Consider the following 24,368-nt stretch of genomic DNA (forward strand, 5'->3'; position numbering starts at 1 on the left):
AAAAAGTTTTATTTATTTATTATCTTTTTTTTTTAAAAAAATAATAATTAATGGAGTGGGACCCACGTCAATTTGTGCAATGTCGTTGATGGAGTTTTGTGTTTCATTATTATTTTATTGGTGGTGAAAAATCGATTTTGGAATTACACTTTCGATTTTTAGAGATAAAATTTGCATGTTGGATAATGTGTCACATATTATGGATATTTAAATATATGTGTAAATATATATTTATTTATTTTATTATTTTTTAATAATAATAATAATAATAAATAAATAAATAATAATGTGTTATTAAGTTATATGTATAATTCAGTATACATATAGCATTTGGTTAAATAATATGTACACATTAAAAATATTTTCAAATTCAGTGCAATTTTCAATACATGTTTAGAAATTATTTTTGCATGTTAGATAATGTCAAATATTACGGATAAGTGTTTGATTTGAACATGCAAATTTAATATTATTTTTGCATTTATTTTTTAAGTTTTTTAAATGCAAATTGTATTGAAAAAATATTTTGGAAAAACAATATTCACATTGTGTTCATATCAAATTATATTAAGTTGTTTATAATTTGAAATGAACATATCAAGTAAGATGTAAATATAATAAAATATTTCAGATATTCACAAATGAACAAAAATCCTCACTTTATCACTACTCTGATAAAAGAGAAAAACTGATGAGGAGCCCACATTTTATGTAAATGTGATCCTCACTTTATCACTACTCTGATTGAAGAGAAAAACTGATTGAGAATGTAATTGTTCATATTAAGTAAAAATGTGAATATAAATTATTTAATATGAAAAATTTTGGCTTATAAAGATTCACATAAATGTGGATAATTAAGTTGAATAATAATTATAAGGTGTCGTAAGAAAACATGATCCGAGGGAGTTCTTCATAGATCGGTTTAAACTGCCTTGACTAGCCACTGGTCTCCCTGATGAACATTGCTCTGTCTAGGAGTTGGGTATTTAAAGGGCCTTAGCACTACCTATCTTTCCTGGGAGCACTCTTGGAAAGTGTTGATTGCGAAAAAATTATTATATAAAGCATTAAGTAAAGCCAAAATTTTGTCCAGTGAACCGTATAATTTTAAATAATTGAGGAATAGCCACAGCATCCTTAATTATGAAAAATTATGCATTAAATGGATTTGGATCACATAATGGACATAAATTGTAATTAATTATATAAACATAATAAAATTTACCCCACAGGGATTTTTATTATATTTATATAACTAATTAGGTTAAAATATTAAATTATATTTTTTTTAATTTACCCACGGGAGTTAAGGAAAATACATTTTGATAGTTTTATCATAAAGTTACAGAAAAATCATATTGAATTAAAATTTTATCCCACAGGCAAATTTTATGTCACTAGATTTTTAAAACATGAATTACATTGGTAAAACATGATATTGTCTCAAAATTTTAAGCATGTGATATTTTATGCAGTTATGCAACCTGCGACTTTTTCTGATATGAAATGTGACATTCCCGATCTAAAGGGCGATAATTATAAGATATGGAAAGAAAGAATTCTTCTTCAATTAGGGTGGATGGATATTGATTATGCTATACGGAAAGACGAACCATCTGCTATCACTGAAACCAACATTTCTGATGATGTTGATCTTTATGAAAAATGGGAGCGATCTAATCGACTCTGTGTAATGTTCATAAAGACCAAAATCTCTGCTGGTATGCGTGGTTCTGTCGATCAGCATAATAATGTCAAAGAATTACTGAAGGCTATTGATGAACAGTTTCAGTCTTCAGATAAGGCTCTTGCAAGCACCCTAATTATGGAATTCTCTTCATTAAGGCTCACTAGTGTGAGAGGTGTGCGAGAGCACATAATGAAAATGCGGGATATAGCGGCTCGGCTAAAGACACTTGAAGTGGAAATGTCTGAAACTTTTCTTGTGCACTATATTTTATGCACTCTTCCACAACAATATGGACCCTTCAAAATTTCCTACAACACACATAAGGATAAATGGTCGATTAATGAATTAATGACCATGTGTGTTCAAGAGGAAGGAAGGTTGTTGATGGAAACAAGTGATAATGTTTTTATGACCACACAAGGAAAGTATAAAAAGCAAGCCAAAGTCAAGGGAAAAGGGGAAGGAATAATTCCACCGCAACCTGACATTAAGAAAGAATCCAAGTGTTTCTTCTGTAAAAAGACGGGACACATAAAGAAGGATTGCAATAAATTTAAAGATTGGCTTGAAAAGAAAGGTATTCCTACTTCATTTGTATGTTATGAATCTAATATGGTTAATATGATTTATAACACATGATGGATTGATTATGGTTCTACAATCCATGTTACAAATACCTTGCAGGGTATGCAAAACTTAAGGAAGCCAATAGAAAATGAGCGAAACATCTATTCAGGAAACAAGATGTCTTCGCATGTGGAGGCTATTGGGACTTGCTGCCTAGCGTTGAATAGTGGTTATATTTTAAAATTGGAAAAGACCTTTTATGTTCCTAGTTTTTCTAGGAATTTAATTTCAGTATCAAAACTTGTACCTTTTGGTTATTCCTTTCAGTTTTTGGATAAATCAATAAATTTGTTTTATAAATCAAATCTTATTGGAAATGGTATAATGGTTGATGGTCTTTTCTCTATTTCTTTACAAAATAATAACACCACTATGTATGTTCAAGGAGGTATTAAAAGATGTGTTATAAATGAAGATTCTTCTATATTGTGGCACAGGAGATTGGGACACATCTCCATAGAGAGAATTAAAAGATTAGTAAATGATGGAGTACTCAGTACTTTAGATTTTACTGATTTTGAGACTTGTGTGGACTGCATTAAGAGAAAGCAGACCAATAAGTCTAAAAAGGATGCCAAGAGGAGTACAAAAATATTAGAAATCATACATTCAGATATTTGTTGTCCAGATATGGACATGCAAAGTCCGAAATACTTCATCTCCTTCATTGATGAGTATTCACGATACATGTATATCTACATGCTTCATAATAAAAACGAAGCACTAGAAGCCTTTAAGGTTTTTAAGGCTGAAGTGGAGAAGCAATGTGGAAAACATATTAAGATCGTGAGAACTGATAGAGGTGGAGAATATTATGGTAGATACACTGAGAATGGACAAGCACCTGGTCCATTTGCGAAGTTTCTCCAGGAACATGGGATTGTTGCCCAATATACTATGCCTGGTTCTCCTGACCAGAATGGCGTAGCTGAGAGGAGAAACCGAACATTATTGGACATGGTGAGGAGCATGTTAAGTAGCTCAAAACTTCCTAAATCCTTGTGGACTGAAGCTCTTAAGACAGCTGTGTATATATTAAACCGAGTTCCAACTAAGGCTGTCCCAAAGACGCCATTTGAGTTATTTAAAGGTTGGAAACCGAGTTTGCAACATATACGCGTTTGGTGTTGTCCTTCAGAAATAAGAGTTTACAACCCACATGAAAAGAAACTGGACCCAAGAACTATAAGTGGATATTTCATTGGGTATGCCGAAAAATCCAAAGGGTATAGATTCTATTATCCATCTCACAACACTAGAATTGTGGAATCAAGAAATGCAAAATTTCTTGAGAATGATTTGATTAGTGGGAGTGATCATTCAAATGACATAATTATTGAGAATGATCACATTAATGACCAACTCTCTTATTCAAATGACAGATTGGTCATTATTCACACCCCTCAAGACCAAATGGGTGTTAGACAACCTGTTACTGAAGTTCCACAAATTGCTGATGAAAATCTAGTAGATCAAGTTGTTATTGAAGAACAACATGAAATTGTTGATCAACCAAACAACCTAAGGAGATCTACTCGAATAAGAAGATCAGCAATATCTAGTGATTATGTTGTGTATTTACAAGAATCGGATTTTAACATCGGAGCCGAAAGTGATCCTGAAACGTTTTCACAAGCTATGAGTTGTAATGAGTCAAAACTATGGTTTAATGCTATGAAAGAAGAGATGAATTCTATGGCAGTTAACGGAGTCTGGGATCTTGTTCAGTTGCCTGATGGTGTAAAAGCCATTGGATGTAAATAGGTCTTCAAAACAAAGAAAAACTCATTAGGTAACATTGAAAGGTATAAAGCAAGACTCGTTGCTAAAGGATTCACTCAGCAGGAAGGAATCGATTATAAGGAGACTTTTTCTCCTGTATCTAAGAAAGATTCGCTTCGTATCATTCTAGCATTAGTTGCACATTTTGACTTAGATTTACAACAAATGGATGTGAAAACAGCTTTTCTCAATGGAGAACTAGAGGAAGAGGTTTATATGAAACAACCTGAAGGATTCTTCTCTAGTAATGGTGAGCAATTGGTTTGTAAGCTTAAGAAACCTATATATGGATTGAAACAAGCCTCCCGCCAATGGTATTTAAAATTTCATGATGTTATCTCTTCATTCGGATTCGTTGAGAACCCCATGGATCAATGTATATACCAGAAGGTCAGTGGGAGCAAGATTTGTTTCCTTATTCTATATGTGGATGATATATTACTTGCAACCAATGATAAGGGTTTGTTATATGAGGTGAAACAATTCCTCTCTAAAAACTTTGATATGAAGGATATGGGTGATGCATCTTATGTCATTGGCATTAAGATACATAGAGACAGAATTCGAGGTATTATAGGTCTGTCTCAAGAAACCTATATAAACAAAGTTTTAGAGAGATATCGGATGAAAGATTGTTCACCAAGTATAGCTCCCGTTGTCAAAGGCGATAAATTCAATTTAAGCCAATGCCCAAAGAATGATCTAGAGCGGGAACAAATGAAAAACATTCCTTATGCTTCTGCTGTCGGAAGCTTAATGTATGCTCAGGTTTGCACTAGACCTGACATTGCATTTATTGTTGGGATGTTGGGAAGATATCAGAGTAATCCAGGTTTAGACCATTGGAAAGCTGCAAAGAAAGTCATGAGGTACCTTCAAGGGACCAAAGATTATATGCTTATGTTCAGACGAACTGAGAATTTGGAAGTAATTGGCTACTCTGATTCAGACTACGCTGGCTGCATTGATTCAAGAAAATCCACTTCAGGATATATTTTCATGCTAGCTGGTGGAGCTGTATCTTGAAGAAGTGCAAAGCAGACATTGACTGCTACTTCCACTATGGAAGCTGAGTTCGTAGCTTGTTTTGAGGCAACCTCACATGGTGTATGGTTGAAGAGTTTCATTTCAGGGCTTAGAATTATGGATTCTATATCTAGGCCATTAAGAATATATTGTGACAATTCAGCTGCTGTTTTTATGGCTAAAAATAACAAAAGTGGTAGTCGAAGCAAGCACATCGACATTAAGTATTTAGCCATAAGAGAACGTGTTAAAGATAAGAAGTTACTTATCGAGCACATTAGCACTGAATTGATGATTGCGGATCCTTTGACTAAGGGCATGCCACCATTGAAATTTAAGGATCATACAGAAAGAATGGGACTTGATTCCTTTATGTAATTTTGTTGTAAGAACAAATTAATGAAACTATGATGTGATATTTTCTCTTATTTGTTGTGCGCATATTCATTAATTCGAGAAATATCAATAAAGTTGGACCTCGAATAAACATTGAGTTTATTCATTAAGTTATACAGATTTGAGAGACATAATGCATTGTAATACATGGAAGATAATATTCGTTTTTAAGATGACCTATCGTCATGATTCATGTATTTTGTTTTCTCCTATGGTAAATGAGATATATGTGTCAAGTGGGAGAATGTAAGAAATTTGACACATGTTAAAGGAAGACGTACCGTGTAGGAGTTGGCGACGGCCAAGAAGCCTACAACTTTTGACGAAAAGTTGCGTACGCCGACTCAACTTCAGAAACTGAGATGCGTACACGATTATTCTTTTGAAAATAATGCTCCCAAAATTTCTCGTTGATGGTATGAGATGCCTATAAATAGCAACGATTGAGGTCCCTAAGCACACACACCTCATAAGAAATATACACCATCTAAAGAGATTGTGCAGTGCTTAGAAGGCTTCAACCGAGAAGAAAATCAGAGAAATCAAAACTTTAATGGCCGGAGGTAATACTCGATTTAAGCTTCCGCATATAGTTTTTCATGTATACGAAACATGATTTTAAGAAAACTCTTACATATGGGTTGTAGAGTTAATATACGATTCACCTGATGAATTATGTCCCAATGTTTTGATCAGTTCATTTGCCGTTGGATTTCTTATTGTGCCATTTTGCTTGTCTTGGATATAACATTTTACAGTCTCAAATACTAGGTATTATAAACTGCACGGCGCCAAATCCAGTTCGCCTTTCAGAGATGTGTGGCGTGCTAGGATCTGTCCTGGGACAACCCTACATTGCACTTAAATCTGTTCTTGGAGAAGGTGCTTGTGTGGTGAGTAAGATCATCTAGTCCTTTTAATTCTTACATTGATCTTCATGCACTGGTTCTGAGTATAAGTGGTCTCACGATTCAAACTCTCTACGCGAACACTGTAACTCAACCCTATGAAAATAGATGTTACATTCCAGATGGCTAATTGCAGGTTCTTGAAGGACAAAAAGTGGTTCGGAAGAAGGCAAATGAATTGGGTTTTCCTTCAAATATGCTTATGTTACAGACGCTCTTAGAGCCATCATGTCTTGTGAAAAAGATGAAGAATGTGGAAATCTATTTAGCACACTGATGATTCTTTGTTCTTTTATTTTGGAGCTCCCAATACACAATTTTTTTGTGATCGTTTTCTATTATTTTCTTCTCTTTATTTCTTCCGGCATGTGTGTCCGAAATCGTTGATCAAACTCATGTCCTTGAGATACCGATGATTTATAATGAACTCAATTTACAAAATGATGATATGAGGTGAATCGGGTGAGCTGGGTGCAATCCACCGGATGATAATACAATGTTTAGGGAAAATGAGTAAGGAAGAAAATATATGTTATGAAGATATTTCTCTGTGAGATGGCTTCTGCAACTATGACCTACGAACAAGAGAATGAACTCGTGAATGGGTATCGGAGGGGTGTTCGACGTGGTCACTCCGATTCTTAAGTCAGCAGGTGAAGAAGAAGGATTAAAACTGGATATGTGAGTTATACATGAATGCTTAAGAAAATCTCATGATTACCTAGTTTTCAGTGTCCACATGCTAAATATGATAAGGCGGCTGCCCATATCCTGCTTCTGTTGACTTCTTTGACACGTCAAACTCCTGTAGTTCTGACAACAATGATTGTGAAGCACAAGGTAGCTTATACTGATACACTTGAGTGAGGTGCGCTTCTCGATATAGCCCGGGTAAAAAGTTCCCGAGAGCCTGTATGATAGCCCGGGTTCCTGATTGACCGGGGAGAAAATGTCTCGGGCGTCTCCCTGTCCGGCTGCTGAAAAAAGCATTCTGCACATTGACTCTGATTTGGGCTACTCATTTATTATCCTAGGTCATCCATGACCCGAGCTTTTACGGGAGTATCACCACAAAAGTTGAAGGACTTGATTTGTATATAGAGTATACTTGCGTACTCGATTTATTCTTTTCTGCATTGAAAAGAGGAAGATTGGTAAAATTTTGCATTTATTGTATAATATTTAAATGAATTAATTTGGACATTTAATATTTTGCGAAGTGCAAGATAGCCTGTATTGATATATGTCCACGGAAAAAAAATATGGACTTCTTGTATTCATAAATATTCATATTTAGTTCTTAGATGCACTCTTAAATAGTAACATCTCATTATTCAGATCAGATAATGTCAAGTAAATTGGACAAAGTTGGAGAGTTTGTAATTTAAAAAAAAAATTGAATTTTCACTTTTCATTTAAAAAATCGAGTTTTTATGGTTTTAAACCGAATTTTGTTTTTACTTTTGCTCGGTTTAGTTCAAATCCTGAAGTTGTCGGCCTCTTACATATTCTTATTTTTCCAAAGTAATTTAAGTATTTTGGAGATAAATAATTTTTTTAACATTATTGCATTCAATATTATTGTCTAATCTAAAATTATCATGTCTTATTTTTGTTTAAACACTTAAAGTTAATTTTGGTATTTTACTAAAAGAAAAACTAACAATAGAATAATTTATTTATCCAACACCCAAACTTTAAAAAAACATTAGTTTCACATTTGAATCTTTTCCCCACTTTTTCACAATCTATAAATGTAACCCATCCTCTAAAAACATAATTATCTTCTGTCTATAAAGGATTCTTATGTGATTCAACTTTTAAAAAATGATAAAAAAAAATATTAAGCTATATTCTTCACACAAGATCTTGCATTTTCAAATCAAAATATAAAAGAAAACAGTATATAGAAATATTTTCCATACTTTGTAATTTTTTCAATTTTTACATGTCCATTAATAATTTTATTTTAATACTTAAAACACAAAATATCCTTTAGTTTAATGAAAACTATAAAAAAAATTCATTTTATAATTTTTAGAAAAATATTTTAGAACTATAAAATTATTAGATTGGATGATTTGTAACATAATAGAGTAAATTTAGTTTTTTAAAAAATAATTACATGGAGAGATGTGAAAAAATACTTTCAAATCGAATTTATCTTTATGTCTGGTTTTTTTTTACTACATTGATTTGGCTGTCACCTAAGATCGATCCTTCCCTGTCTGGAAAACAAGGGCAAAGATATGTGTAATGTACCCGACAGGTCTTAAAGTTTGATTTGAACATTAAAGGGTGGTGAATCCAATCCACTAAAGTTTATATCGGTATTCACCTCAAAAATGGCCACCCAGAGCCAACCTTGATTGAATTCCAATCAACCATGACTTCAAAACAAAGCACAATTTGTCTTAGTGATACCATATATGCAATGAAAAACACCAAAAAAAAAAACAAGAATCTTATTAAAAAGAGTTCATAATATAGAATTAGACAAGGATTACAAGAAGAAAGGCTGAATTTCGCATCAAGCGAAATGGAGGATGGACACCATAAAAACAAGAAACAACTAACAATACCCAACAAAGATGAACTCGAACGGGAACCAAAATGATCGAAAAAAGACACCTTAACCATAAGAACTTAGAACCATGGGAGAACATAATCAACTCAAGCAACACAATAAGACCACTGTTCCTCCTCAGAAGTAACCGAGTCTGCGGCTGCGGCGGCGGCGGTAGTAAAATTCTCGTCCATTAGGTAATAGTAGCTGTTATTACCTGAATTCGCTGCGGTAAGGCTGCAAGAGGATGTTGCCGAAAGATAAGGCATGCTATCGAAAGAGCAAGCAAGGCCATTGGCGATTGCCAGGCTATTGCTATAGTCGAATTCCTCAGCACGGTGCCTGAGGGTCTCGAACATGATCTTGGGCTCATGCTGCATCATCCGAAGAATGTCTCCGCACGATGGACCAGGCACAGCACGCGTCACCGCGAAGCTATGAGGGCCATCACTCTGCGAGACACGCACCATGCTCGGACCACCAAATAGGTTGTGAACTCCACCGAGCGCTTCCTCATATGCCCCGCCCAAGAACATCCCCAAGTAGTAAGCCCCACCGTTACCATTTAAACTGCCGTTTCCATCCAATTCATGGAGAAGCAAACTGGACTCGCCTCCTATGAATTGATCGATTTTTCCATCACTGTCGCATGTTAAGTCAGACAAAATTCCCCTCACTGCGGGCCTCTCATTGAGCCTGTGGATGGGAATGATTGGAAACAACTGGCCAATGCCCCAGAAATCCGGGATCGAGGTGAAAATCGAGAGGTTCACATTGTAAACTTGGACGGGATCAGAAACCCCGATAGATTTCGATACCAATTCGCAAAGGCCATCGACTGCAGCAAGTTGTTCCATCTCCAAAGACCCTTCTTTGAACTGCTCAACACACCTCTGTTTCAGCTGCTCCGCATAAAGCAAACAGGTATCATACTCGCCACGAACCACGGCAGTTGATAGATTCTTGTAATCAGTAAGCGCCTCATCAGCCAGCTTCTGCACGAGGTGCTGAAGACCCAGAGAAGATATTCGAGGAGAATCACGGGAACTTGATGAAACTGCTTCAAAAACTAAAATGGAGTGGTGAGAAACAATTGCACGGCCGCTTTCACTGCAAATTACAGGATGTTTAACTCCTTTCTGATTGGACACGGATCGAACAGCTTGAACAACAGCTGAGGCATATTCTTGGAGGCTGTAGCTAACAGAAATATCAGAATCTTGAGAATTGGAGCCATCATAATCGATTCCTAAGCCTCCTCCTATATCAATGACTTTCATGCCAGCACCAAGACGAACCAATTCACAGTAAATCTGAGCAGCCTCGCGAACCCCATCAGCAAGTAAAGAAGTAGAAGGGATCTGTGATCCGATATGGAAATGCAGCAGCTGCATACAATCCAGCATCTCATGCTGCTGCAGTTTCTTGACGACGCGAAGGATTTGGGTTGTTGTCAGACCGAATTTTCCTTTCTCACCTGAGGTAGAACCGAAATGACCCGAATGCTTGGTACGGAGCTTAGCACGGACTCCAACAACGGGCCGAACACCAAGTTTCCTGCTGGCATCAATCACTAAATCAAGCTCTTCCTCTTGTTCAAGAACAATGACAGTGTTCAAATGTAGCTTTCTTGCAACAATGGCAAGAGATATGTATTCCACATCCTTGAATCCATTGCATACCAAAAGGGCCTCAGGGCTTCCGTTACAGAGACAACTCATGGCCAATAGAAGCTCCGGTTTGGAGCCAGCTTCCAGCCCGAACCGGAAACCAGACCCGAATTTCACAATATCTTCGACCACTAACTTATCCTGATTGCATTTGACAGGATACACACCCTGGTAGTGAGCCTCGTACCCTTGCGATTGAATAGCAAGATTGAAAGAATCATGCAGGGACTCGAGGCGATTTTTCAGTACATCGGGGAAGCGAACAACAAGAGGCAGCTGAAGCCCGAGCCCGCCTGAATTTTTCGGGTCAGAAGCCTTCTTCACTACCTTGAGAAGATCGATTTCTTGGTGGTCCAGGGTGTTGACGCCGTGAGGGCGAACGGAAACATTGCCGTTAGCGTTAACGGTGAAGTAAGGAGCACCCCACCCATCAACCCGGTAAAGCAACGCCGAGTGGGCAGATGACCAAGCGGCGGCGACGGAAACAGCACTAGCGTCGGCAGAGGTGTTCGAAGGTGGAGGTGCAGGTACAGTGGTGACAGCGTACGGAGGAGCATCGCCGACGTCTGCGAAACAAGTAAGGGTAGGCATCTCTTCCCGGATCTACGAGTTCTTTTCGTCGGAATAGAAAGAAAAAGAATCAAAGAATGTAAAATTGGCCGATGTTGTAAAGGTGGGGGCTTTGACACCCGCCGAGGCCGGAGCCCCGGCTACCCCCTCAAAAGAAGCAAAAATGGATCTGGGTCACAACAAAACGGAAGCCACTCGCACGCCTACAAGAGCCCGATATCCCCACGCCTACCCCTCAGAAGAAGGGAATTTCAGAGCACGATATACATAAACGGATGCTAGAAACAGATCGGCGACAATTCTAGATCCCGTGAGCGAATCCCAACATACAGATTAATGATCGGAGAGCAAAGAACTCGAAAGAGGGGAGAGATTGGAGAGGATAAATGGACGGAAACCTAACGGAATGCTAGGGTTTCAGCCTCCGTATCTCATGAAGGAGAATTTGTGAAATGAGCGAGAAATGCATGAGAGGCAAAGCGGCGTTTTATAGGGAAATTCAAGGTCGGGGACTTTGAGGCGTTGGGGCCCACAATTAAATTAATTTATTTTTCCTACATTACTTAAATAAAAAAACTAATTTACAACATTTTTTATAAATAAATAAAAAATAAGATTGTATAAATTTGAGTTCGACTTATTTTAATATTTTTAGTATTAGTTTTTATTATACAAATATATATTTTCAGATAATTATTTTTATTTAAAATGATTGTAATTTTTCGATACTCCTGAAATTTTACGAGATGATGATGAATCATTTTCGAGTTGCCGCGTGGCAGAATGATAAATGGGGCCCACTTTCCCTCACTCTGTAAGTCAGTGTTTTCCAACGAATTTTACTATTTATAAATAAATTTCACTTAATTAATCCCTCTGTAAATTGTATTATACTTTTTATTATTTATTATATACCAATTTAAAAAAATTAAATTTAAAATATATTATTTTATATTATATAACAAAGTTTCAATTCGATCTATCGATTAAAATTTTACTTTAAAATAGATTGATTTGATCATCGGTTTGATTATGAATCGTATCTGATGTCGTATCAACAATCCGATATATAAAAATAATAATCTCATTTAATCAATATTGTGGTTTAAAGTAGAGTTGTTATATTTGTCATTTTCAAAACTTACATTTAGATTGAGCTTTGTATGATTAACGCTTCCCACCATGGAAAGTGCTAGGAAGTTTCTGATGAATTTGGGATTTCTAAAAAAAATATAAATTTTTCAGAGGAAATATTTACTATAATTAGATCAAGAGGTTTGATTTTTCCAAGTCACTATTATAATTTCAAGATGACATTTTATTTTTTCCAAGAAAAAATATATGGTAAAAATTTGTGTGAGACGATTTCACTGGTCATATTTTGTGAGACATATCTTTTATTCAAGTCATTAATGAAAAAATATTACTTTTTATAATAATAATATTATTTTTTATTGTGAATATCAGTAAGGTTGACTCGTATTACAGATAAAAATTCGTGAGACCGTCTCGTAAGAGATCTAGTCAAAAATATAAAATGGATTGGTAAAAAAAAAACGTGGAAACTCCGTGTGTGCCTTATAAGTTTGAATGTATAATTGGATTCACGTCCACAAAAGGTGGCTCCTTGGTCCTAAAGGGTCTTTTAAGACTATATGTACTCGAAACAAATTTGTAGACAAAAATAAAAAAATTAGTCACTTGAATACCTATAATGCCCTTCCAATTCATTTTTAAAAATAAAAATAAGAAAAATTATATTTTCTATTTATTTAGGGTTATTTGCATTGTCTCCTTAAACTATAGCATATACACATTCACCCCCCTCAATTATTGATTCTATTGATTTTACACCCTCAAGTTATACATATATGCATACCTTACCTCTTAGCCATTAATTAAAATATTATAATTGGAAAAAAGTTGGTGTTGTGTTTCACATTTTACACTTTTGTTGACTAATATTAGGTAAGTTCTTCCCCAAACAAGCTTATTTATTAATTTGTTTATTTATATTTGACCTTCTACATCTAAGGTCATATTCAGAAAACTTGCCAATTTTTTCGACATTTCATTAATTTTCACGACGTCGCTAAATTTTGATAAAATGAACGATCTAGCTATATTTTATTTACTACGATGGGGCGAAGAGTTTTATTTTAACGTAGATTCGAAGACACATGTATCTTTTATTTGGAGATGTTTTTGTCAGTACATCGGAAGAGGGTGGATATTTTGTGAGACGGTTTCACGAATCTTTATCTGAGAGACGGGTCAATCTTACCTGATATTCACGATAAAAAGTAATACTTTTAGGATAAAAAGTAATACTTTTTCATTGATGACTCAAAAAAGAGATATGTCTCATAAAATACGACTCGTGAAATCGTCTCGCATAAGTTTTTGTCATCACAAGAATGTAAGAGGATTTAATTATATATTATATATGTTTTAAAAAAACATTGAACTCTGTTTTTGGATAACGATTAAATTTTGAATTTTTGTGGAATTATTTTTGTCAAATCTGTGGGACCTAAAATGATGCATATGGAGTTGACCTATTTGATGACAATCCTTATCAAATTTATAAGGTTATATTTAGATCTATTATTTGAGTTCGAAGGAATGATTTGGAGTCTAATTATTTGAAATTAATGGATTCAAAATAATAAATAGTTGGTTGTTGTTTCAACTCTTTCCAAAATACAATGAAAGAAGAAGAAGAAATTTCCATTAAAAGCTCTAAATTTTTTACGTAATTTATTTAAAACATATATCAACTCATCTCCGACTCGATCAATTCCCTTGTCGCAATGTTTGGATTTTCACACGTGATATTCACAGGAAATTTAGGGTCCGATTTTAGCAAGTATCACCAGTCCAGACGCAGGTTTCAAAATTAGCCCGAGCATGAAATCACGAATAAGACCGTTAGAAAGGGGGTACGGAGGATGTCCTGACATAGTCCCTCCGACGCTCAAGTCAGATACTGAGGATATGAGTGGAGAGCAGCTAAGGGTGCTGCTGAAAAACAATATAGTGAATGAATATCATATGCTCAAACATGATATTTATAAAAGAATATATGTGCCCTTGATGTGCATGTCTTCTATTTGGGCTAGAGATGTGCCAAAGGTAGTGGGCTCATACATAAGATATCAACTCGGATATGTCATCTTCTTTTAATTTTTATAGACAAATAATGGTTTGAAGAATTGTAAAACAAATTAATGAGACAACTCGAATATTGAAACTGAACATTGATTTGAAAATTAGATATTTAAAGGGGGCTAGGTTTGTCAATTAGTATGTGATTATGGTCAAATTCTTTGTTTGAGCACGTCACATGTGGATGTTGATCCCTCGTGTATTCTTGTCTACATATCAATGCGTGTGTGTTCTTTGATTAGGGCATTCACCAATTAATAGGGTAGATATGCCTAACGAATAACACACGTATTTGAAATATTATCTTTATTTCACGAAAAAATGACATATCTGTATTTATATATAGATATATATAATTTTGATATGTTGATCACATAAGTGATCAACCAGTAGATGTATATGTATATGTCGTATTAAATTGACACTGATATGAACATGATTGATGAACAATATATCAAAATTATATCATCGACCTATTTGACATAGATTTCATTTTCGGGGCGAAACTCAAATATGTGCAAAGTTATGTTTGCACAATGCATTTTTTTTTAAAATGATATAATTTTATTAATATCCTTTCACTTTGTTGTGAAATAAATGATATGTAGAGATGTCAATTATTAAAGTTAGGTGCCTTATAATAACTAATGTTTATGTCATGATTTTTTTTTAATAAATCAGAAAATAACCCTCTTCTGAAATTATAGAAATATTACAAAATCCTATTTTAGTAAACTTGTGCCAAATCTATAACTAATATATCCTAATAATTTTTTTTTTTTATCATTATTACTTTTTGAATTTTTAAACGATCACGCCACTCATAACATCAAAAAAATATTATAAAAAATCACTTTTAAAAACTTTGAATTTTGTTACAATACAGTAAAACATTGATAAATTAATACTTGATAAATCAATAATCTCTTCAAAATAATATTTTTTCTTGGTCCTTACTTAGGGTCAGTGTCCTAAATAATGATTATTTTTTTTAATGAAATTTAATTATATTGTACTTCTTTTTATATGGTAAATTATATTTGATTAGTCAATACAATGAATATTATTGAAGTAATAAAACCATTGAATATAATTTACTTATTTTTGTTAGTCAATACAATGAATATTATTGAAGTAATAAAACCATTGGATATAATTTACTTATTTTTATAAACATACATGTACAATGATTTTTTATTTATACTAGTAAAATATGAACACAATTTTGCATGTGTTATTATTATTTTTAATTTGATCTAATAATTATAAGCAATTAAAACAAAATTATTTTCAATTTAAAATAGAGGTTTGATTTAAAATGGAATTTTTGTTTAGATTTTTTTTAATGTAAAATATGAAGTGACTTGAAGAGTTTATTAGTAGGGTACGAAGAGTAATTATAGAATTAAATATTTTGTTGTTCTCTAATGTAGTTAATTTAAGAGTCTCACACTTAATAATATAATATAGATTAATTCATAAAAAATGATGCATAAATTGATTTAACGCAATGAATTTTTATATAATTAAATTTATATTTGTTGAATAAAAAAATTCCTTTCAAATAATAAATAATTAATTCATCGATTAACTTATATCTCTTTAAATTAAAAAAAATTCATAATTTAAACGTTATTAATTTATAAAGATTTTCTGTCTATAGATTTTTCACACAAATTTTGACATGTCTACATGCATTGAAAGGCCAAACAAATGGTCACTACTTTGACTAATATGGACAAGATGTAATTGACTACCTTTCAATTGTCTTATTGTCTTATTTTGACTCATGTCCGATCATTTAACTATAAAATATTGTTTGGTATCTTGGATAAGAGAAATATTAATAAATAATCATTTTTATCTCAAGTTTGTTACTTTTTAGAAATCCCGTGATTAATTTTATATAAGAATAAAATATTTCTTTTATGAGAAGTGATGATTTTAATTTAGTGATAAAAAAAACACCACAAATGACTTGATTGTCCTCAATATATAAAAATCCTAAACAATTATCGAATATTTTTATTTATTTTTATATATTTTCAAAATAATGATGTTTTCAACTCAAGATAATTATATAAATAATTTTTATAAATATTTAAAATTTACTCTTGTAAAAAGCTCGTGCCTTTCGACCTTAATATAAAATTAAAATCAAATAAATATTTTAATTTATTTTTATATATTATATAATATGATAATTATATAAATGAAATCGAGATAATTATATAAATGATTTTTATAAATCTCAATAAAATTATTAGTATCACTTGATTAATCTTAAAAATTGATATTTGAGTTGATTCACAAAATCAATTGCTCAATTATCATATTTATATAATATATAAAATTAGATAAAAATAAATAAATAATACAAACACTGTCGGCTCATTAACAGATAAGAAATATGAACTCAAGCAATAACTTTGAAATTATAAAATTTATTATGATAAAGTTAATTTTGTCATTACAATTTTATATATATATATATATATATATATATATATATATATATATATATATATATATATATAATCACTCTTATTAAAATCATGAGTGACTCTCATTTGAGACCGTCTCACGGATCATAATCTGTGAGACTGGTCAACCCTATCCATATTCACAATAAAAATAATACTCTTAGCATAAAAAATAATACCTTTTCATGGGTGACCCAAATAAAAGATCCGTCTCACAAATACGACCCGTGAGACCGTCTCACACAAATTTTTGCCTAAAATCATACCAAACATTAAATTTAATATCCTACAGCTTATTTACCCTTAACTTATCCTTATATTATATATCATATATTTATCATATCGTGTGTACCAAACTCTGAGTATGTCTCTTGTGAGACGATCTCACGAATCTTTATCTATGAGATATGTCAACCATACCGATATTAATAATAAAAAGTAATACTCTTAGCATAAAAAAGTAATAATTTTTAATGGATGACCCAAATAAGAAATCTGTCTTACAAAAAACGACCCGTGAAACCGTCTCACACAAATTTTTGCCCCAAACTATGCCTTAAATCGATAATGGATTATTTAGATTTCCATTATGGGTGGTGAAATATTCTTGATTGAGTCGAGGAGTGTTCTTAATATTAAATTTTTTTTTTAAGTTTTGACTTAAAAAAAATCAATTTTGTGCGTTTTAAAACTCAGATTATATGTTATATTCTGCTTAATTTAAGTATAATCTTAAAATTGATGTGATGTTGATTCTATTTCTTTATCAAACATGACTCAATTTTATTTTCAGTTTTTCAATTTTTTTTAAACCATCGGCAAAAATTTGTGTGAGACGGTCTCACGGGTCGTATTTGTGAGACGGATATCTTGTTTGGGTCATCCATGAAAAAATATTATTTTTTATGCTAAGGATATTACTTTTTATTGTGAATATGAGTAAGGTTGACCGTCTCACAGATTAGGATCCATGAGACGGTCTCACATGAGACCAACTCATCGTACTTTTATTTTTTTATTTACTTTTTCATAACCTATAAATTTAATTATTTTTACAAAAATATATTTTTTTGATTTGACGCTCACGACCCTAGTCAGTACAGGTAGCATGGATTATATGGTGGAAAAAAATACGATAAATCGAGTTGACGATTTAGTGAAACTTGAACAACAAAAATACAAAAAAAAAAGTACAAATATACAAAAAATATATAAATATCTTTCATAAGATTATATCATTCGTGAGATACCTTCGGACACCGATAAAATAAAATAATTGAAGTTGTGTGTCCGAAGTATGTACGAATATGTTGAAATTTCTTTGAAAGCAATCCACTCGATGACTTGCATGCATACGCTACAATTACTTGTCAAGATTTTCTGCTAAACATTTATAGGAAAATGGACAACATGTTTCTTAGTAAGACAACTTGACATGAAATCTTCGATAGTAGACCACCTCAAATTTTCCAAACGAATAAGATTTCTTTTCTTTAGATGGGTTTTTTTTCTTCTTTTTAGTAGGTCGAAGATAAAAAAAAATAAAAATAAATCTTATAACTTTTAATTAGCTATAAATTATACTATATCATCATATATTAAACCACGAGTATGTGTCATGCGATACAGTCACACATATCTATATCCGTGAAATCATCGTCTCAATTCATATATAGAGTTGGAAATAATACTTTTGATATAAAAAAATAATATTTTTTCAATAGTCGCACCAAATAAAAGATTTGTCTCACAAAATTTACTCGTGAAATGATTTTATAAGAGTTTTTATGTTAAATTCACTATTTATTTTTGGGTATGATCAGATTATATGTACAAAGTACAATTACCATCATTCCCCACTTTTTTGGTTTTTTGAATATTTTAAAAATTCAAAAAACTTACTAAAATTTAAAATTTAACTTATAATTTTGTTTAACAATAATACTTATAAAATAAATCATCTATACAAACATGTAACACGTGTAACGAGATATTACTATATATTAAACAATAGCCATTTCAAATTATTGTATTTTGTTTCCAAAGTAAATATCTCTCCAATCCTATATTCATTTATTTTCCTTTGATTTGTCCTAATTTTGATATATTTTTATTTTTAAAATAACACTTTTCTAAATATGTTGAATTATTACTTTTCATAAAATAATGACGTTGATACATACACGGCATCAAATTCAGATATCTTAGAATATGATATATTTAAGATATTTTAAAGTTTCAACTGTTTTAATCAAACACAAAACTCTTATAAAATCGTCTTACATATACATATCTCCTATCAATCTATATTATGGATATAAATACGTGAGACGTTTACAAGAGATCTATTATCAAGCAAATCCTCTCGATATTGATGCGATACATGAAAAAATAATAATAATAAATAGTTAAATCAAAATATATGCATAATCGAAACTGTGAAATTACATATCCTTTTGTGGGGAAAGTGTGAAAGGGGGGAACTTTGTTGGGTTTTTTTTGCAATTTCTTATCTCACAGTTGGATCCCGGGGAATCTTCCGTTAAAAGATGGGGCCCCGATTCAGTGGCGGTTATTCCGGAATTTCGTATATCCGAAGGGTCCACAGAAAAGGCTTAATTAATGGCTTAACACGACACGTGCTTTTCTCACTATATAAATTGTTTTCAAAAGTTTATAATTATATATTTTTTTCAATGTAAGTAAAAATAAATAATATATATTTACATATATATATATATATATTTATTATTCAATATAAGTAAAAATATAATTATATTATTAATAATATATATTTACATATATATATATATATGCATATAACGACAGAACGAGTCCACTAAATCGGAGACACGTCTTAGACATGTTTGTGGAACTGTTTCACCATATCTAACCCATCCCACTTTGGCAAAAAATTATGTGAAACGGTCCCATATGCCGTATTTTGTTAGACAAATATTTTATTTGGGTCATCTATGAAAAAATATTAATTTTTATGCTAAGAGTATTATTTTTTATTGTAAATATCGATAGAGTTGATCCGTCTTACAGATAAAGATTAGTGAGACCGTCTCACAAGAGATATACTTTCCCACTTTTAATAAGGAGCAGGGTTTGAATCCAATATATTGCCAACCTTGCACAAGGAGCTCACAATATTTGAATGAAAAAACACACAAATGTGCCAAGTGTATAGTTTCGATATAAAAAAAACTCGAGAAAGCAAAATTATTAAATAAAAAATTAATAAATTTCTTGTGAGATGATATCACATATATATATATATATATATATATATATATATATATATATATATATATATAATATAAGTGAAATGAATCGACCGGATCCATATTTACAATGAAAAGTAATATTTTTGACATAAAAAATAATATTTTTTTAATGGTTTGAGTTGAAAATTCGTCTTATAAAATTGATACGTAAGACGATTTATAGGAGTTCATGTGATAAAGAATATAAAAACACGATACAATTATACTATTTAAAAGTCATATTGGAAAATGGGTTGAATATTAAACTTTTAACCCAATTTAATGAGGCAAAAACTTGTATGAGACGGTCTCACGGGTCGCATTCGTGAGACGGATCTCTTATTTGGATCATCCATTAAAAAGTATAACTTTTTATGCTAAGAGTATTACTTTTGATTGTGAATATGGGTAGGGTTGACCCGTCTCCCAGATTAAGATCCGTGAGACGGTCTGTGGGGACCCGGACGCTAATCATTTTCTTAATCGTCATTGGGACTAATTAATCAATTATAAAACAGGGTCTAAAATTTTTTTCTTTTTAAAGTGCGGAACGTAGTGAAATCAAACTAATATACATATCAGTATAAAATACAATACAAGTCCTGTACTGCATACATTCAACTAAACTAAGGTTTAACAACTAATGTCAAGTGTTCCAACCCTATTATACATCATACTCAAAGTCCGGAATCTCCACTCTAATCACGATCTTTCTTCATCTTCTCAACCCTGTACCTGTCCCACCTGTTGTCATGTACACATACAGACAAGACAACAGCCGGATAACTCCGGTGAGAATATAATCCCAGTATAAATCAACGAAACATGCAATCATATAAACAAATATAAAGCATGTAATCAGGTAACAGATATATGTAACAAAGTCTGAAACATAATCAATATCAAACTGTCGACAATACTCGTAGATCTACAGTTCAGACTAGACGCAATCCTAGTCTAGGGATCCCGGTTTCCAGATGTGGTATTCCTATATCGAATTCCGTAAAGGATGGAACCATAATCTCTATTACTCGATATAACCAGTGCCCCGGTATTCCTATATCGAATTCCGTAATAGAAGAATTCCAACCCCTTTACTCGATATAACCAAATATGGTGTTCCTATATCGAATTCCGTAATAAATTCCATTACTCGATATAACCATACATCCAGTGTCCTGACCTAACCGTCATGGACTGTAGCTCTATCGCTAGCATCCTATCTTGTGACATCGTGCAATGTGCCGTGGCGATACCACCACTATCCGTCACAGTGTGTCACAAGACAATTCGACCAATACCTGTTGTCTAAATATCAAGAGAACAAGTATATTAATCAAATCAATGCAATATATCCATGCAATAAAGTAAAGTATGTGATTTAGGGAAACCCAAGTCTAAACCGACTCAAGTCCATCTCCCAATACCACATTGACTTATACCTTCCTTTTCTTCGGGTTTTGAAGCTACGATCTCAAGTCCGAATCTTCTTCACCAATTCTGAACAAGCACAATTCGAACTTCACATTATCAACATCAAACTCAACTCAAGACATGAAATTGATTAACTTCATTCTATATCAAATTCGGCGACATAACTACGCAATTTCGGTATCTCGATAACTCAGACAACAATCTACTAACATCAACAACTCAATATCCACAACAATACCAATCCAAAACACAATAATTCAGCACTATATAATTTCGGCCAACATGCTGAATTTTTCAACAATTGCATACGACATCCGATAACCAATCCGTTTACGGCGTTATGATCTCTAGCTACTCAAGAATACATATCCATAATAAAATCACAATTCCTCCAACATCTAGATTTCGAAACATGCTGGAATTCAATGAAACTTACATCCTCCAGTAGCTCTTGATGAGAGGAGCGCGAAACTATGCTCGGATCAAAAATCGGATGGCCGGATCTTGCAAAATCAATTTTTTTTTTAAGATACAAGAAAGCTTGGAGGTGTCAACCATGGAGATTTCGGTTTTCATGGCTGAAAATTGTGACAAGGATGAAGGGTTACACGTTCTCAAGCTTGGCAAGACAAGTGTCCAACCAAAGTTTCCATATTTGCACTTTAGTCCCTCAACTTTCCAATATTTGCAATTTGGCCCCTATTCAATCTTTTCGATTCAATTTCAATCCTAAATAAGTTCAAACATCTTGGAATATAATTCAACACTCCATAATTCTCTAATTCAATAATCTCGGTTTAAAATAATATCATTTCTATAATCTCGGACCTTACAATTCTCCCCCTCTAAGATATGATTTCGTCCTCGAAATCACAGGTAATCAAGTCCGATATCAACACGAAACGTATACAAGAGGTAAATCAGAAAACTTATCTCAATGAATCAATTCTGAAATTCAATCTCATATCAGATTCTGTCTTTCAGATATTCTCATTGACCTACTGACAATCTTACTGTGTTTTCAACAACAGGATAATCTTCATTCTGAATTCTCTTACTTCTACTGATTCTGATTCCAATCTGGAATACGAATTCACTAAGTACAAGGTCATAATACTTCTCCAATCTTTCTGACAGAATCAATCTCGTATTACTGGCTATACAACGTTCGTATAAACCAATCCACAGCTCATCACATATCAGGACCATCAGCTATTATCAAATCTGTTTATCTCAATCAAGGACATATACTGTCTTTAGCTTCAAATACCAATCGTCATCATCCGACGTTGGTTTCTTAAATCTGTCCATTCTGAACTGTCTTAATAATTATTGTCATACAGGAATTCATACAGTGACAATAATTCATAACAACTAGTGCTAACATCCAGTACTAAAGCTGTATAGTGCTAATATCCAGCACAAAGCTGTACCAAAATCTTCCAATATCTGGCTAGTACATTCTGACTGTCTGTCAATCTGTAAAACAATCTAAGAGAAAACTCCTGATATACTCTATTACAAGTACCAAATCAATCAAAAGTCACAATCTGATAGAATCTACTGTGGCATTCTGATTTTTCTGACCACTTTTCTGACATCGATCTGTGTCAGTTGGTCATGTTTGTACGTTATCTGGTACAAACTAATAGCTATAGATTGAACAATCTGTCAATCATAATCATAGCATATCATATCTGGAAAGTATTGAAGTAATCTCATTATGAAATTCATCGAATTATACTCCCCATTTCTCGTCAGAACTATACAATTTCTGTAATAAATCTTCTGATTTCTATCTTTCTGTCTTTTCTGTTATCGATTCAGACATATCAATACAATTTCTGTCAACATTTCAATACAAATTCTGTCATAGCTGATCTAATCTGTCTATATCAACTCTATCTGTTCGAATATCATACATTCTCAATCATCAAACTGAACACTGAATTCATTACTGTAAGTTTCTGACAATATCTGTTCTTTCTGATCCGAACTATTTGATATACACAAATCAGTTAATAACATAAATTAAAGAGGAAATACTTACCTGATATTCGGCTCTGACTATCAATATCAAGCTTTGCTGTACAATTCTGATACGTCTGACATCACAGAATAATCAATCTTATACAAAATACAAAATCACATATCTGTTACATTCTGATCACATTCTGAACTGCTGTAACTCTCGAATTTAACTCTGATTCGGTTGAAACTGTATATACTCCCTCAAGTTCACACTAATCTGTAGCATATACGGATTCAAAACACAGTAATATCAACTCAGACACGAAATATCAATATCCTATACAGATCTAGTGAGTTCAGTGAACTCATAAAACAAGGATTTCTGATAAATATCTTCATGTCATTCTGATCAACTGGTATATCTCATCTGCAAATAGAATATGCTCCCCAAAACAATATAAGATGTCTCAAATACTGATTTAGAGTAATCACAATACACAAGCAGATACAAAACAACAGTTGAATGAGGTAATTTGCCAAATCAGACAAAATACATTTCTGCCAATTCTGCACTTTCTGGTTTTTCTGATATCGGTTTCTTATCAATCTCTGATCGAAATCTCAACTGTATCAAGATCAATCGGTATACTAACTGCAGGTATCGCATATTCTGAATACAATCTGTTTCAAGCAGGATTCATATCTGAATAATTTATGTATACAATAATCCTTATTCTCAGAATAATCAATACAGTCTTCCGATAGTCGATTCGATCAATCAAATGCTGCAATTATATCAAAA

The 24,368-nt window shown here is 32.7% G+C and overlaps 1 protein-coding gene and 1 long non-coding RNA gene across 2 annotated transcripts; both read right to left on the minus strand.

Moving 5' to 3' along the window:
* Nucleotides 1-8,881: 8,881 nt before the first annotated feature.
* Nucleotides 8,882-11,706, minus strand: LOC140815059 (arginine decarboxylase-like). Its single transcript, XM_073174162.1, has one exon. It carries the CDS (start codon nucleotides 11,257-11,259, stop codon nucleotides 9,106-9,108), a length of 2,154 nt encoding a protein of 717 aa, XP_073030263.1. The 5' UTR covers nucleotides 11,260-11,706; the 3' UTR covers nucleotides 8,882-9,105.
* An 8,993-nt stretch (nucleotides 11,707-20,699) lies between these two features.
* LOC140815158 (uncharacterized) lies at nucleotides 20,700-22,288 on the minus strand. Its single transcript, XR_012114276.1, has 3 exons — nucleotides 22,032-22,288; nucleotides 21,604-21,661; nucleotides 20,700-20,905 (listed from the first exon to the last, which is right to left on the minus strand). It is a non-coding gene; the product is annotated as an uncharacterized lncRNA (long non-coding RNA).
* Nucleotides 22,289-24,368: the final 2,080 nt, after the last annotated feature.

The sequence above is a fragment of the Primulina eburnea genome, chromosome 15 (assembly GCF_022965805.1).
Source record: "Primulina eburnea isolate SZY01 chromosome 15, ASM2296580v1, whole genome shotgun sequence".
NCBI classification, from domain to species: Eukaryota; Viridiplantae; Streptophyta; class Magnoliopsida; order Lamiales; family Gesneriaceae; genus Primulina; species Primulina eburnea.

Coding starts and splice junctions, on each gene's coding strand:
- LOC140815059 (XM_073174162.1), bottom strand. CDS start 11,259: ATGCCTACCCTTACTTGTTTCGCAGACGTCGGCGATGCTCCTCCGTAC.